Source organism: Pygocentrus nattereri, chromosome 16 (assembly GCF_015220715.1).
Source record: "Pygocentrus nattereri isolate fPygNat1 chromosome 16, fPygNat1.pri, whole genome shotgun sequence".
In the NCBI taxonomy this organism is placed as follows: Eukaryota; Metazoa; Chordata; class Actinopteri; order Characiformes; family Serrasalmidae; genus Pygocentrus; species Pygocentrus nattereri.
The window spans coordinates 10,029,453-10,047,015 of NC_051226.1; the positions used below are offsets into that span (position 1 = coordinate 10,029,453).

The following is a 17,563-nucleotide window of genomic DNA, read 5'->3' on the forward strand; positions in this document are numbered from 1 at the left end:
GAGATCCCATTCTTATTCCACAGGGTTTAATATGATGTTGGCCTACCTTTTGCAGCTATAACAGTTTTAACTCTTCTGCGAAGGCTTTCCATAAGGGTTAGGAGTGTATTTATGGGAATTTTTAGAAGCGCATTTCTTCTTCTAGAAGCGCATTTGTGAAGTCAGACACTGATGTTGGACAAGAAGGCCTGGCTCACAGTCTCCGCTCTAATTCATCCCAAAGGTGTTCTATCGGGTTGAGGTCAGGACTCAGGTCAGTCAAATTCTTCCAAACCAAACTGGCTCATCCATGTCTTTATGGACCTTGATTTGTGCACTGGTGCGCAGTCATGTTGGAAAAAGAAGAGGCCGTCCCCAAACTGTTCCCACAAAGTTGGGAGCGTGAAATTGTCCAACATCTCTTGGTGCTGAGGCATTAAGAGTTCCTTTCACTGTAGCTAAGGGGCTGAGCCCAACACCTGAAAAACAACACCCCTCCACCAAACTTCACACTTGGCACAATGCAGTCAGATAAGTACTGTTCTCCTGGCATCCGCCAAACACAGACTCATTCATCAGATTGCCAGACGGAGAAGCGTGATTCTTCACTCCAGAGAACACGTCTCCACTGCTCTGGAGTCCAGTGGCAGTGCTTTACACCGCTACATTCAATGCTTTCCATTGCGCTTGGTGATGTAAGGCTTGGATGCAGATGCTCAGTCATGGAAACCCATTCTATGAAGCTCTCTACGCACTATGGCCACATGAAGTTTGGAGGTCTGTAGTGATTGACTCTGCAGAAAGTTGGTGACCTCTGCACAGTATGCGCCTCAGCATCTGCTGACCCCACTGTGTCATTTTACATGGCCGACCACTTTGTTACTGAGTTGCTGTCGTTCCCAGTCGCTTCCACTTTGTTATAATACCACTGACAGCTGACTGTGGAATATTTAGTGGTGAGGAAATTTCACGACTGAACTTGTATCCTATCACAGTACCATGCTGGAATTCACTGAGCTCCTGAGAGCGACCCATTCTTTCACAAATGTTTTTAGAAGTCTGCATGCCTAGGTTCTTGGTTTTATACACCTGTGGCCATGGAAGTGATTGGAACACCTGAATTCAATTATTTGGATGAGTGACTGAATACTTTCGGCAATATAGTGTAGCTTAGACCCAGGGCTCATCCATATGCTTCATAATAATGGTCTATATGCAGCTGAATTGGATGAGCCATCAGAAACACCTGCAGTTTTCATCAGGGAAGCACAGATACATTTTGAGAACAAAACATTTAAGGTGTTAAGTTGTTGAATTGTGTCAAAGCACAATTCTATTATGTCCATTCCTATTTAGTGCAAAAGAGCAGTGCTCAATTTCAGACAATCCTGCCTTACATGCACTGTCTATCAGATGACAATGATGTTCAAGTGTTTAATAAACAGGAGCTTTAATGGCTAGGCAGTGTTCATCACACTGCAGAGCCCTGAGTAGACACTGATGTTTTGCCACTATGGCCCTCCTCTGTCATCTCTCTGGGTGTCTAGCTTCCCTCTGCTAGTCTGGAGTGGCCTTTCACTTCAAACAGGGCCATGGAGACCCCCTGCAGCTCTGCTGCTACACTGGACAGGGCAACAGTATAAAAGCCTCTTTAAAAGCTCAACTGTACTTTGACACAGAGGGCAAATAAAGGAGTGTCAAGAAATCAAAAGGAATGTGAATAAAGTTCAGGAGTAAGTTTGAGGGCTGCTGTGAGAGCAAAGGTTACATTTGCAGAGGTGACAAATGGCGGGGGGGGGGGGGTGTCAAAGAAATGACAATAATGACATGTTGTCATAATGACAACAGCTTCTAAAATAATAAGGCCATCAACCGAGTCTGTACTTTGACTTTTTATACGTCTTTTAACTGAAAGAGCTTTGCCCACAGCACAGACACCAATGACAGCACATACACATCAACCCCAAGACACCATGTACGCAAAAGTAGCTAACAGAATCCGTCTCTCCTCTCAAAAGAAAAAAAATGTATTACTAATATTTGTTTGCTTTTGGTCATGTCTGGGTTTCAGAAAGACATTGTCTTCTATTTAAATAAGAGGAACTAACACTCTTCTTCTTCCTTCGGCTGCTCCCTTTAGGGGTCGCCACAGCGGATCATCTGCCTCCATCTTGCCCTATCCACTGCCTCCTCTACTTTTACACCAACCATCTCCATGTCCACCTTCACTACATCCAGGTCTGAGGTCTACCTCTTCTCCTTCTGCCCGGCAGCTCCATCTCCAACATTCTTTGACCAATATATCCACTATTCCTCCTCAACACATGTCCAAACCATCTCAACCTGGCCTCTCTGGCTTTATCTCCAAACTGCTCCACCTTCACTGTCCCTCTGATCTGCTCATTTCTAATCTTGTCCAGCCTTGTCACTCCCAACGAAAATCTCAGCATCTTCATCTCCGCCACCTCCAGCTCAGCCTCCTGTCTTTTAGACAGAGCCACAGTCTCCAAACCGTACATCATAGCAGGATGCACTACTGTCTTGTAAACCTTCCCTTTCACTCTTGCTGCTATCCTTCTGTCACACATCAGCCCTGACACCCGTCTCCACCTACTCCATCCTGCTCTTCTTCACCTGCCCAGCAATACTACTGAAGCTAAACTGGCTCAAAGTGAAAAATGAAAAGTTTCAGATGTAACTTCCTACAACTATTCTCTAATTCTCCATCTAAATCCACTCTTTTGGATCAAACATAGCCTTGTCACCTTTATATTCACTACTTCTTCACAGTTCTTTGAAAAACTACTGCAATATTCTTTTTAATCAAAATTCCTCATGGATCTATTTCTCACTGAGACCCACTGGGCAGAAATCAGAAGGCAAAAGCAAAAAATCAAGATTTAGAAACCGAAGAAAAGGGAAAGGAGTCATATGCAGCCATTCTAATCAGAGCCAAAGAGCAGCAGGGCCAGAGAAAAGTGAGCAAAAGACTTGTGGTAATCAGCAACTCCCTCGCAGTGTCCCTACAGGGGAATTCTCACAACGTCTGGGAATAGGGTACAGAGTGTGAAAACGCTGGTCAGTAATGAATAAAGTCCAAACTCAACTAAAACCATCTGTGCTTTATGCTGGTTTGCACTGTTCCTTTCTAAATGGAAACACAGTGATGAACTTTCACATGTAATATTGTTAATCTCATTGTATATTAGTTAATCTTATAATCAAGTCTCTTATAATCTAGTAAAATTAAGACTGTACATCAAGAAGCAAATCAATACTTCTCTCAAGCTGCATTTTGAATACAATTTTAGCTAATTGATTTCAAAATGTGAGCACCTGTTTTATGTTTTATTCTCCCCAAAATCTTATGTTCAAATCTTTAAAAATACATGAATATCAATGATTTAATGTATGGTGTGAAATTGATTAAACTGTATTACCAGTAGAGGATCGTAATCAGGATATCAAAGGAAAGAAATAACAACACATAGTAATAAACAGCTAGTAAAGTATTATACTGTAACTACAATTCTATTATTTAAAGAACATTTCAAGTGTTTGGGCCGTTCAAACAAATTTGGGCAGCTGGCATAATAATTTGCTCCAATTAAAATAAAGCTCAATATCAGGTCAGTTACAGTTAATATTTAAGGCTTCAGTAACAACATTGGATAAGAAAATGTGACATTGAGCCAACTCTAAATGTCAACATTGGCAGTAACATTGGCAGTAACCAGTAACCAGTAAATATCACATGTGAATAACTGTCAGCCAGTTAATGAAGAGTTCCACTTTTTGTTTACTGGAAGAAAAAAAGAGGAAGAAAAATGACATCAACTTTTGACCTTTCTAAATGTATCAAACAGCCTGTACTCATATTAAGTGAGTTGTCATACTTTTTACAAAAAACAATAATTAAAAGTGCATTCAGTGACTCATGAAAGGTTTACTTTCAAGATTTATTCCAGTTCTTTCTTTCTAACCCAGTTATTATACTGTGTTAATAACATTTATTGCAAAATCAGCTTTGTAAATGAGATGTGTGAGTGTGAAGAACCTTTTTAAAGGTTCTTTTTTGGACGAGTTTGGTCCAATCTTTCACACACAGCAGGCTCGAGTCGGGACTGGGTTTGTGTTCTAATAAGTGATTTTATTCTGGAGACAGATTTGTTTAGAATTGAAGGAATTTGAAATTCTGCACACACGGATTCCCTTTTATGTACGAACTGCTCACACGTGTGGAACCTGAAGCTACTAGCCAGTTAACAAATGTCCGTATCAAAGTCAGAGAACCTCCTCTCAACGGGAAAGTCAGTGAGTGCATTTACATGGACTTAGTGATCTGATAACTGAAAATCAGATTGTCAGTAATCTGATCAACATGTTTACATGCACTTGAGTAAATAGATAATGGGAAAACTCCAGGTCTACATGAACCAGGCAGTAATCAGGTTTCTGCTTAGCAACCAGCAAACCAATTTGAGTAAAACTTCATGCTGTGGCTTTAAAAAAAAACTGCAACACTTAACATGAAGATATGAACATACATCATCTAGAAGATGAAGAATATTTTAATCCTTAATTTTGTCAAGCATGTATTTGGTTTCAGTGTCGCTCCAAAAGTGTTTTGCTGCTGTCTCACACCAGCGTTGCTTGCTTTTTTTCCGGTACCGCTGCCTGTATTTGCACATGCACAGACTGAGAAATCAGAAAGAAACTGGAGTAAAAGTTTACATGCAATGAGAAATCTGATTACTCAGCTAAAATCCAGTTCTCTATATCAGATTTCTTAATCAGATTTAGAGATCTTACTCCGGTCTAAGGAATCTGAGTATACTGTTTATGTGACCATTTGATAACTGCAGGAAACTGATTATGTTTATTGGATTATTCAGTACATGTAAACATACTAATTGACAACTACAGCAAAAGCTCAGCTTTCAGATAAGTATGTAGAGTTTTTGTACATCATTTTCTGTCGATCAATTTCCACCCGCTATAATTCATTTCTGCTAGTGTGTGAGTGGGTTTGGGTCAGATCTGCGACTTAAATTTAACAGTATCACTCACGCCTGTTAAGGTTGGGTCTCAAATAAGCAGGTATCGATTCAATTTCATGCATGCAGACTGCTAATGGAGAATGCCATGACAACATGTAAATGAAATACACTAATTAATGTGAATATACTACTTCTCTCTGACTTTTCTTAGTACCAGATAAGGTGCGCTACTCCGTCAGAGCTGGGTGGTGCACTTCTGGGAAAGGAGCTAGGAAGAGCAGCCCAGCATATCCATGTATAGTTATGCTGATTATTGTTATATAGACTCCAAGAGTTTTGAGCCCAGATACCAACCAACATCAGAGATGCACTGAAGGAAAGTTGCTGTGTGTCATGTCAGTTGTAGACACACCAGGCTGGTCACTGTCATCCTCAGAAAATGCAAAACAAGGTGTTGCACAGTATGTCAGTTTGCCCAGCAGGCACACATACTCTGCTCATGATGCTACCAGCAAGTCAGACTTTTAGAAAGATCGACCAGCTCTGGAGGCTCTCAAGAAACTTTTGGAAAGAGTATGAAGATGCATTTTGATGCTGTTGATCAGATTATTCAGTATATGTAAACATAGGAGTGAACACAGAACAAAGTTACAACTACAGCAAAAGCTAAAAATATGTAGAATTTTTGTACATCATTTTCTGTCCATCAATTTCCACCTGCTATAGTTCATTTCTGCTAGTGCGTAAGTGGGTTTGGGTCAGATCTGCGACTTAAATTCAACAGTATAACTCCAGTCTGTTAAGGCTGGGTCTCAAATTAGCAGGAACGGGTTAAATTTCATGTATGCAGACTGCTAATGGAGAATGCCATGACTAAACAGACAGAATTTGAGGAAATGCCATGCATAATGGAGGAATGTTGTTATTTGCAAAAACCTGAGTGATCACAGAGCACACAGCTTATGAATAAGATAAATGAACTGGAGTCTGGAAACAGGTAGTATTTACAAAACACACAGGACATCTTATAAACTTACGCCCAATCCCATTTCACCCCTCCTCCTACCACTTCTCCTTTAGCCCTTCGTTTTGTGCATTCACATCTAGGGTCAAGGTGTCCCGATTTTTGTTGAGATGGTGGGGTAGGGTGAAGTGTTAGGGCTACATGGCCCTCCAAACAGAGGCTTTTTTCAGGGGGACACTCATAACGAGTGTTATGAGGAAAAAAAGAAAAGCTGGCAAGACGGCTGTGCGGCAACCAATGAAACCTACAAATCAAAGCATTTTTTTCCTAAAATTTCTAAAAAAAAAAACAAACAAACAAAAAAACACGATAACCACTATATTGTTTTTTGTTTACTCTTATTTCCATGTATTATGGTCGTTTTCTTCATAACAATCACAAAAAATCGCTAATAGCATGCTAAAGTCTTGGCAGCTAGCAAGCTAACTTTCCCATTCCACCTTAAATAGTCCAGCAGTATTGAAGCTGGAAGTGCCAGAATGTAACAGCTGCACGATTTAAGGTGAAACGGCAAAATTCTATCAAGAATGACTTCAGCTTTGTACCACCAAAGAATTAGCGGTGGGCGATGATGAATAATTGTCTTATAGCCCCTCTTTGAAAGCATATGATGCCCTAAATATAGCTAAAGCCTAGCAATGAGGTTGCTGATATTTTCCCTTCTCTTCCATCACTGAAGACGGGCTGGGTCACCTACAGAGCACCGCTAGGAGCCTGTTAACGAAGTCATTTTAATTTGAGGGTCTGTCCCATTTCGTAGGGCAAGGTTTCAACCACTACCCCTTGTAACTCAGTTCTAAGGGGTTAGGGTGACACTCAAAACAAGGGGTAGGGTTAAAAGAAGAAATGGGATTGGGCCTTAATGTTTTGAAACAGAAAAACAAACAGGATGAAAGTAAGAGGATGAAATCCTGAGGTGTTCAAGGGTAAGCACACAGATTTTAAATGCTAATTTCACCCCACTTTAATAATCTTAATGAATGTACGCTGAAGCCTTTCAACTAATTACAAACAGTCGGTCCACCTGAAATCAACATGTAAATGAAATACACTAATGTGAATATTATGTAACCAAACTGGTTATCTGTCAGTAGGGCTCTAGATATATTTTGCTGTGGACTCTACGCTAGTGGTTACAATACTACTTCTCTCTGACTTTTCTAAGTACCAGATAAGGTGAACTACTCCATCAGAGCTGGGTGGTGCACTTCTGGGAAGAGAGCTAGGAAGAGCAGCCCAGCATATCCACATCCACCAGGCTGGTCACTGTCATCCTCAGAAAATGCAAAACAAGGTGTTGCACAGTATGTCAGTTTGCCCAGCTGGCACACATACTCTGCTCATGATGCTACCAGCAAGTCAGACTTTTAGAAAGATCGACCAGCTCTGGAGGCTCTCAAGAAACTTTTGGAAAGAGTATAGAGATGCACTTTGATGCTGTTTCACCAAGAAAACGAAAAGAGAAGCCGATTAAAGAGTATGCATAGTATGAGGAAGTTCCCAAGTGGCTGATGAAGTGTGACAGCACATCCCACATTCTGGATAGATGCTTAGGTCAAAACTTTGTTAGAGAAGATAAATGAGGTGGCAGTTTAAAACAGTTTAGTCCAGAGGAGAAGGGACCAAACCATCTGAAGACAGAAAGAAATGAGACAAAAGAATTTTCCCAAAAGATGTTGGGTGTTTGGGGTGAATCACCTGTATTCGCAGTGGTGACTTTAACCCCATAAATGGCCCAAAAGTTTTATAATACATTTCTATAATGTAAGAATATCTCAACCAGTTTGCACTGATTTCCCTTAGTATGCACTGCTGCTGTATTTCATTGCTGAAATATAGGTGAGGTTGTCCTGCTCCATGCTTTCAATGCTGATATTATTGCGTAGTTTGAATGTTGGCCTGACTCATGGTGAAAAATACCACATTTGAAGAATCTAATAGGCCAATGCCCAGCGAAACTTGCATCTAATTTGCATAAAGTTGGAAGATTCTTAACGTTTCATCATTTCATTGCCTGCTTCTCTCTGCTGCGGCTTTCATAATCTCCATGCACAGCTGCCATCTGTCTCTACAGAATCAACAGGAGGCAAAATGAAAATTGCTTCTCCACTGCAGTAACACTAATATAAATGCAGCATCAATGTTTCTAATTGGTCCAATTCAATTTTCAGGTGAAGACCCAATGCCTGAAATGGATAGTTATTCTATAACTAAATAACTACATTATTTTATAACGAGTATTTATCACGATACCAAATGTACATATTAATAATTACTCAGAAAATGACCGCAAGCCCATCTAATTAGTGAATGCAGGTACTTCAATGTGCACCCACTGCTTACACAGGTGTTCAATTGTGCATTTAGAGCTCCGTTGAAAAGCAATGCCAATAGAATGAGACACTCTGGATTGGCCGCACATGAGCCTAAGGTGACCATGCCCAGTTCAAGTGTCGGTGAGATGAGTTTAAGCCCCTCAGCATTGGGCTGTTGAGAAATAGAACTGAACACCTGTGTGATGGAGTGCCATCCAATTTTTTCTCGGATGAGTAAAGGTGGCACTTGTGATCCAGAACTTATCATCCAACATCGGTATCAGTCCTTACTAATGCTCTTGTGGCTCAAAATGGTGCAACCAATCCCCACAGCATCTAGTGTGTTGCCTTCCCACAGGAGTTGGTTGAAGCTGTTACTGCAGTAAGCAGACAACAATTTATTAGTATTATAAAAACTTCTCCAAAGAAACATTGGAACTGTCGGAAATTTTCACCATTTGATCACCTCCCCCCTTTTTATTCTCAGTGTTGATTTGTTTTTGATTTTGAACATGTTTTTGATTACTTATAAAGTGAATTTGGCAGATTTAAACTTAAATTTGGCATTAAAAAAAACATTAAACCATTCCTTATCCATGTTTTCATGTCACTACTAAAACACAAAGAGTTTTGGTTCCTCATGACCACATGGTGAGCAGTTAGAAAACTAGAATGTAAATTAAACAGTAAATGTATCCCAAAGTTTAAAAAAAAAAAACATTACGAATTGTCAACATTGAAACACATTTTTCTTAAGTAAACCTTTTTGATGATTTTATATTTTGTGCAGATGTTCAAAGCTGCTAGTCACGTACTGGCTCACAATTGTGAGTTATCCCCAAAATAAGTGACAATTCTCAAGTTTGAGTAGTGTTATGATTATTTTAGTAGTGATAAAATATTTTTAGTCATGTGTTTTAATAAAAGAAACAAAATTCAAGTCACTCAAAGCAAAAACATTTTAAAATTAAAAATCTTTTAAAAATCTGAAACCATTTCAGTTGACTGATCCATGTAATATGTATTACACATGTAAATACATACATTTCTAATAATTTTGTTGAATTTATTTTTCAGTGAGTGGAAAGAAAATTCCCAAAATGTTTTTTTAAGCAGAGGCATATCATTTCTGAAAATGGAAAAAAGGCATCTTCAGGACAAACTGAACAAAGAAGCTAAATCAATGAAGGAAATGATCATATTCCCACCATTTTACAGGCTATGAATTATGAACTAAATGTGTTCACCTGAGAGATGCTATGCAGTACTGATCTAAATCCTGTGGGTGTAAAGACTTTACAGAGCCCATGCTTTACAACATAATTCACAACACATTTTTACATCTTCATTCCTTTCTTTATCCTTCAGAATTAAGCAGGTTGTTGTTTTTGTTACTGTTCCTTTAAGACTGATCTATGTAAACAACCATCGTTCTGATTTCCTGTCTGTATTGTGTCTCTTTTAGAAAGCAGTCTAGACTGACATGATACAAGCTGTTCAGTTTAGCCTGAGGTGCTCAGGGATGTTGGAAAAATGGGCCTTAGGCATTGTTTTCGGATGTGTGGAAGGTTGCAATAGTGCAGCCATTAACACCCTTTTCTTACCATTAATCTTAATCTTACCTTACCTTACATCACCCAGCGCAATGCCAAGTGTCAGATGGAGCGCTGTAAAGCACGCCACCACTGGACTCTGGAGCAATGGAGATGTGTTCTGTGGAGTGACTAATCACACTTCTCTATCTGGCAGTCTGGTAGACGAGTCTGGGTTTGTTGAATGCCAGGAGCACATTGCCTGCCTGACTGCATTGTGCCAACTGTAAGTTTGGTGGAGGAGGGCTAGGGGGTTATTTTTGAGTGGTCGGCCTTAGACCCCTTAGTTCCAGTGAAGGGAAATCTTAATGCTTCAGCAGACCAAGACATTTTGGACAATTGTATGCTTCCAACTTTATGGGAAGTCTGGGCAAGAACCTTTTCTATTCCAGAATGACTGAGCCCCAGTGTGCAAAGCAAGGTCCATAAAGGCATGTCTGGGTGAGTTCGGTGATATATATACGCACACATTAAAATGTGTGGAAACAATACATTTAATGACCTTTGAGATTTTTTTTTTTAACCTGATTTTCTCCCCAATTTAGTCATCTCCAATTGCACCTGCTACTTAGGACTCCCCCAATCACACGATACTACCAATGCTAGGAGTGTGAAGGCTAGCACAGGCTTCCTCCGAGACTTGTGAAACCAGCCACCGCATCTTTTCCAACTGCTGCTCACGCAACGTCATTGAACAGCCAAACCCGCTCGGAGGAGAGCGCCAACCGCCAGATCTGTTACGTCAGCTAACAGATGTCTGCGCTGACTAGCATCGCGTTGAGTGATGGGGGAAAAAGGGGGGTCATTCTACCCACCCAGAGAGAGCGAGGGCAATTGTGCTCTCTTGGACTCCCGGCCACGGACGGCTGTAGCATCACCAGGGATCGAACTCGCGATCTCCTGATGACAGAGCCAACGCTTAGATGGTTGCACCACTCGGGAGCCATCTTTGAGATTTCTTAATGAATACTTTGAAAGTATAAATGAAAATGTCAGTAGTACAATAGTTTTGTTTTATTACTTAGAAACTTCTAAAAGTATTTTTTTTCTACAGAAAAATACATTTTCCAAATTAATACAATAATGGAATACCATTGCTTAAGTATTTCCATCCCTGCGCACAATGATATAAAATGCAGAACAGCTTGCCTCTATAACAGCCATCGCAAGGAGGTAATGTAAATTAATAGAGGCTGGCATTCTGCTGAGATGGAAAGCACTCTCTCTATACCAGCACAGCCATTTCATTATGGTAATATTTCTGGAAAGAGGTACATCCTTAGGGAACATCTCTTGTTCAAGCAAGCAGTGCTTAAAGACTACAACCACTTCACTAAGCTTTTCACTCCCCCACTTTCCCCTCCCATGTATGTATGAATGCATGTATGTAAGCATTAGAGAGGCAGTCAGTCATCATGCATTTCCTGCTAAAGGAAATGGATGGTTTGTTAACTGAGCCATGCAGTGCCTCAAGCCTAGACACATGAAGATACAGTGTCCCTGTGGCCCTATAACCTCCGACAAAAGGCTCTCAAGAGAAGATAAGAACAATGCATGAGAAAAGGAGTTGAGAAATAGAGAGAGAAAATCAAGAGTGCTGAAAAGTGTGGCTGTTTGAAGGCCAACTCACCCTGATAAGACACCCAGGACCAGGTTGAGCATGAAGAAGGAGCCGATGATGATGAGAGGGATGAAGTACAGCCAGTTCCAGGCATTTCCTGAAGCGTCATTGGTCTGCACACACAGAACAAACAAAGACATGACACATTTCACATCTGTAATCTAAAAGGCATGAATGAACATCGGAGGATGAAATTTGGCATAGTTTGAGCGATTTTCGAATTTTCCAAATGTAGTTGATGAGCCAAAACATTTGGCATGAAAATGTTGCTCTTTCATTTTAATCCTGGAGCTACTAGGCTAACAATGCTAATCCTTGAAACCAATAGTCACCCAAGTCTTGTCTATAAATATATCCCTGACACATTCAAACCACCTCCAGCTCTTCATGAAGGTCACAGACATTTCAGTGTGGTTTAGGATACAGTGTGACACTGTCACACTATAAAAATCAACTATAAATATGCACAAAACTTCACTGCTCAGCTACACCTGTGGGCAGCAACCTTTGAAAACGGCTGTATTTTGTGCATTTGTATAGTTCATACCATGTCCTAACCCACATAGACAAGTCTATGCAACCTTGAAGAACACATGAATGCAGTCAGTACAGATTGAAAGAAGTTTTGGAGAAAAATTGGGTGACTTCTAGTATTTGTTAGCTATGTTAGCCTCATAGCTCCAGTGCTAAAATAAAGACACGTCTAGGTTGATTGACTACATAAATGGAAAAGTGTATATTTGAATTTTTGCCGAACCATTTCTTCACTTTCAAGATACGTTTTATACGTATACGTTTAAGAACCTCCACATAATATTAAGGTTTTATACCAATTAGATATATTTTACAGAACCTTGATTTTTAAGTGTCTCCTCCCTCTTATAAGAACGCTAACGATGCAGAATTGTTCTAAAGTGTAGAGGTCCTGATGTCAATCTTCAAAAGAATACCTCATTTATATATTGCCAGCCATGTAAAGCAGTTAAGAGCAATTATATCATTCACTCATGGAGCGAGAGTGTAATGCAAAATAAATTAAGTCATTACAAATCCTCTCCCATATGCAGCCACCATAAAAATGTGGAAGAGGCATTTTAAATGCAAGAAAAGCCTCAGGCTCCCATTAAAACAACTGTGTAATGTAATGAGAAGTTTGAGGAATTAAAGCCATTTGGAATTCAAGGATATTTTACAGACAGCTGTATCCCCCATTGTTGCTACAGAGGAGCTCAAGGCACTACTGTACCACCAGCACAGACAGAGACATCTACACATTTACAAAGAGCAATGCAAAAAAGGATCCTAGCTTGTGATTGAGCTGATTGCATGCACATTGTGACAAAATTGCAGTGGCTTCTTGCTTCTAAATTTCCCTTGCTCTCTCAAGCCCTCTGACTTCTTTTGGAAATACGTGGCAAGGCCTATAAGAAGTCAGCGCTGTTCAACTGATCTTACTCAGGTCATACTGACATTTCTTCTCTGCTACAGTGAGCTACGGTGAAACTCTATGCTTTAAGAATAGAATAAAAACGGATGAATCTACAGCTTTGCTAGATCAAGTTCTTTATATATCAAATGAATTCAACAACAACGAGACATTACATTTTTAAAGATTAAGAGCACCTTAAAAGGTAGAAATATACTATATTGCCAAAAGTATTCACTCGCTCATCAAAATCATGGGAATTTAGGTCTTCTAATTACTTCCATGGCCACAGGTGTATAAAATCAAGCACATAGGCATGCAGACTGCTTCTACACACATTGTGAAACAATGGGTCGCTCTCAGGAGCTCAGTGAATTCCAGCATGGTACCGTGATAGGACACCACCGTTGCAACAAGCCCAGTTGTGAAATTTCCTCACTACTAAATATTCCAGTCAACTGTCAGTGGTATTATGACAAAGTGGAAGAGACTGGAAATGACAGTAACTCGTAAAATGACAGAGCGGGGTCAGCGGATGCTGAGATGCATAATGGGCAGTGGTCACCGACTTTCTGCGAAGTCAATTACTAAAGACCTCCAAACCTTATGTGGCCTTCCGATTAGCTCAAGAACAATCTTTAGAGAGCTTCATGGAATGGGTTTCCCTGGCCGAGCAGCTGCATTTAAGCCTTACATCACCAAGTGCAAAAGTGTCGAATGCAGTGGTGTAAAGTGCCGCCACTGGACTCTAGAGCAGTGGAAATGTGTTCTCTGGAGTGACGAATCACGCTTCTCCATCTGGCAATTCATGGATGAGTCTGGGTTTGGCGGTTGCCAGGAGAATAGTACCTGTCTAATTGCATTGTGCAAAAGTTAAAGTTTGGTGGAGGGGGGATTATGGTATGGGGTTGATTTTCAGGAGTTGGGCTTGACCCCTTAGTTCCAGTGAAAGGAACTCCTAATGCTTCAGCACCAATAGATTTTGGACAATTTCGTGCTCCCAATTTTGTGGGAACAGTTTGGGGGCGGCCTCTTCCTGTTCCAACATGACTAAGCACCAGTGCAAAAAGCAAGGTCCATAAAGACATGGATGAGTGAGTTTGGTGTGGAAGAACTTTACTGGCCTGCACAGAGACCTGACCTCAACCAATAGAATACCTTTGGGATGAATTAGAGTGGAGACTGTGAGCCAGGCCTTCTCGTCAGTGCCTGACCTCCCAAATGCGCTTCTTGAAGAACGGTCAAAAATTCCCATAAACACACTCCTAACCCTTGTGGAATGCCTTCCCAGAAGAGCTGAAGCTGTTATAGCTACAAAGGGTGGGCCGACATCATATTAAACCCTATGGATTAAGAATGGGATGTCACTTAAGTTCATATGCATGTGAAGCCAGACGAGCAAATACTTTAGTCGTTTCCTGTGACACATTGATCAGTTTACTGATCTGAGTTTGATCTGATGAAAACTGAAAAATTGCTACCTGCTGTTATGCCAAAGGTATTCCGCATGTCAAAGTAGCACATTGTACTTTGCACATGCATACTGAGACGAGCATTCATGTGACTATAGTCTTTACAGTTAATTAACCCCTTAACATACCAGACTTAATACAACGCTAAGGCTTATTATTCAGTAACTACAGGGACTTCAGTGCAAACTAATGGAGATTAATTTAGGTTATAGAAGTTTGTAATAAACTGGCAGGTCCATGGCTCAGCAAGGGGTTAAGTATTTTCCAATACTTAGCAGTTTTTGTATAGAAGTGAGTATCATTATTAGGTTCTTTAATATTAATCCATTTGTAACATCATAACCACAGAGAAGCTTGTTGAACCCTTTTACAAGTACAGTCCCACCAGTGGGATTTGCCAGCTTTAGTATGACCTGTTTATTAAATCTATTGTTGATTTATCTTCTCACAATGCACAGAATATACCCACGACCTTTAACCATTTGACCACATAATCTCAATATAACGTTTTACTCATATTATCCAGTGACTCATGTCAATGCAAACACACACGACTTCAGCCACGTTGGGATTATCTTTTAAAAAGATTATTTTAAAATACTGGGTTTGTCCATTCTTGCGAATAATCAAACTAGATGATATGAGGTATGTGTCTCCTGCTGGATGTGTTCTGCTAATGATGTGGAGCCAAAGCCAAAGGTAAACAAAATGCAGACATTGTATTTAAGTGCTCCTGAATCACACTTGCAGCTTTTATAAAAGGATCTTGCTTATTCAAAGTGATTTCACAGGAATTATAAAGAGCAAGACTGATTTCACTAGATTCCATATGAATAGCTGTAAGACACTACATGCACTCCTCACTATAAACCTAACTGTTTGAATCTTTTATTGCTAGTCATCCTGTGTGAATTCTGAGACTTCCTTCAGGAGTCCCCACAGATCTCTAAACCATGTGGATCTGACTGGCTCTCTCTAATTGGCTCGATAAAGCCCATGTCTGTATGAGACATAAAATGTCTGTATGAGACATAAAGCAAGCCTCTCAGTTGGGCTGTCTAAGCAGTCATGATGTCGTGAGCACAGAAGACTGATTGACTTAATGTTTCTAATTAGACTGGGAGCTGTTCCGGTCGGTGGCAGAGCAACAAAACTGCTCTGCAGAAGAGCTGAACAATGAAATTGCCCATAAATTACATGCACGCTCAGCAGGACACACTGTACTCTTCAAAAATGTGCTCCAGGGATACTGATGGGGTTGTAAGGATCAGTCTAGAAACACTTCTGCCTCCTTAATGGTTATTTTGTAACTTGAATGATGCTAGCACACTGTAGCAAAGATGATAGTAACTTTAAAAGAACTCCTAAAGCTGTGGCGTCTGGTATAACACATAACCATGACCACAAGGCCATAGCCCCACTTAGTTTTTGGTAGTGCTCTGACTATCGAAAGAATAAGTGAAGGAGTCTCACTAGGACCTGTAGCATGGAGGATGGGGCCATGGCAGCCCCCCAGCCTTACATCTATATTTGAACCCCTAATATAGAATTTTGTACCCATAACTCATGAACAGCTATGAAGGCTTATTAACATTGCTGGCTGAGCAATAACAGGTACAAATTACTGAATAAATATTACACTGCCTGCACTGTAAACAACCTCTATAAATTTACATTATTTATTTTACAGCAAATATTGCTTTGTATTTTATGGAAACATACTGTAAAAGACTGGGCATTTAGGGTGGTGCATTGGTTTATAGTGATATAGCAGAGAACTCACATATACAAAGTTACTCATATAAAAGACTAAAGTATTGACAGTATTTTACTGTATATGCGGTATAAAAATACATTGCTGTAAAAATACCGCACTTTCCCGGCAACTCTACAGCCAGTAAATTACTGTAGATTTGAAAGTAAAGTTTTTACGGTGTGATGTCTGAGATATAATTGATGATTTGAGAGAAGGCCTAAAATATGTTACATTGTATTTATTTTTGAATTCATTCTTGGTGGAGACACACACAGGACACTGTAAAGCAAAATTGTCCCAAAGAAAACTAAAACCCTGATTTTACCAGCATTTCAAAGACTAAAATATAGGGAAATTGTGAAAAAATGGAGGCACTCCGCTTTAATATGACAATAGAATTACAGAGAAAAATATCTATTTTGATTAAATTATTAAAAATTTCATTTGAAAAAGTTGATTTTCATTCTGCCAGCAGAATGGTCACTAGGGGGTCTGCAAGAAGAGCCTATGCTCATGTGTCCGTTATTAAGCCCTTCAGGAGTTTAATCAGATCATGGTAGAACAGGGAAACCACTAGACTATACAGCATGTCTTTGAAAACTTTGAAGCAATCATCATTCCGTTATGATGCTACAGATAAATGTTGTTAATTTCATTAAGCATTATATAGAATCCATCTGTTCCTTGATTACACCACACAATCTTCATCCACTGTCTCCATAATGTATACCATTTTCTTTATTGAGAACCATTTGTTTTCATCCGCTCGCCCACTGTCTGTCTGCCTAATTCATGCTGCTTCTTGTCAAAAATAGACTGTGCTAGAGGATGTGGAGGAGGAAGGGAAAGCAGGGGAAAATTGTTCAAACTTGCATCATAGAGCAGGTAAAGAGTCAGCTATTTGTGAAGAAAATATATTCTTACTACTGTTAAAAAAAGAAAGGAAACAGATGGAAATGTATCTTTTTTTTATTGCCAGGGGGCAGCTTTGTTCTTTTTTATCAGTGTCACTGTGGGTTACAGCACATTTTCTGAGCTTATACACTTTTAGAATTCCCCACCTCATTAGCCTTCACTGACTACAGCATCTCTCACTAAACTACGGAATAAGAACAGGAATAAGCTGCATTGAGGGTGAGGGAGGGGAAGGAACTAAATATTATTATTGTTAATATTGGTGGTCTTATTATTACTGAACACACAGTGCGGCCTTCAGTGTGTACTTGTGCTGAGGAGAGAATTAGTTTATCTTCTTTCTGGATGCCAAGGCAATCCATCATGTTAGAGCATTAGAATACAGCAACTTAAAGGTTCTATATATGTGCATGTCAAGTGCAGCTCCCAGCGAGGAGGGGAGGTTTAATTTATGTGCTAGTAT

At 39.9% G+C, this 17,563-nt stretch overlaps 1 protein-coding gene across 18 annotated transcripts in view; it reads right to left on the bottom strand.

Annotated features, from left to right (window-relative positions):
• Nucleotides 1–17,563, bottom strand: part of cacna1bb (calcium channel, voltage-dependent, N type, alpha 1B subunit, b) — a 227,883-nt gene that overhangs the window by 101,798 nt on the left and 108,522 nt on the right. For all 18 annotated transcript variants that reach the window (XM_037545905.1, XM_037545894.1, XM_037545898.1 and 15 more), the window contains exon 7: nt 11,541–11,644. In XM_037545905.1, the coding sequence (XP_037401802.1) occupies nt 11,541–11,644 (104 nt within the window). The remainder of the gene's footprint in view (nt 1–11,540; nt 11,645–17,563) is intronic.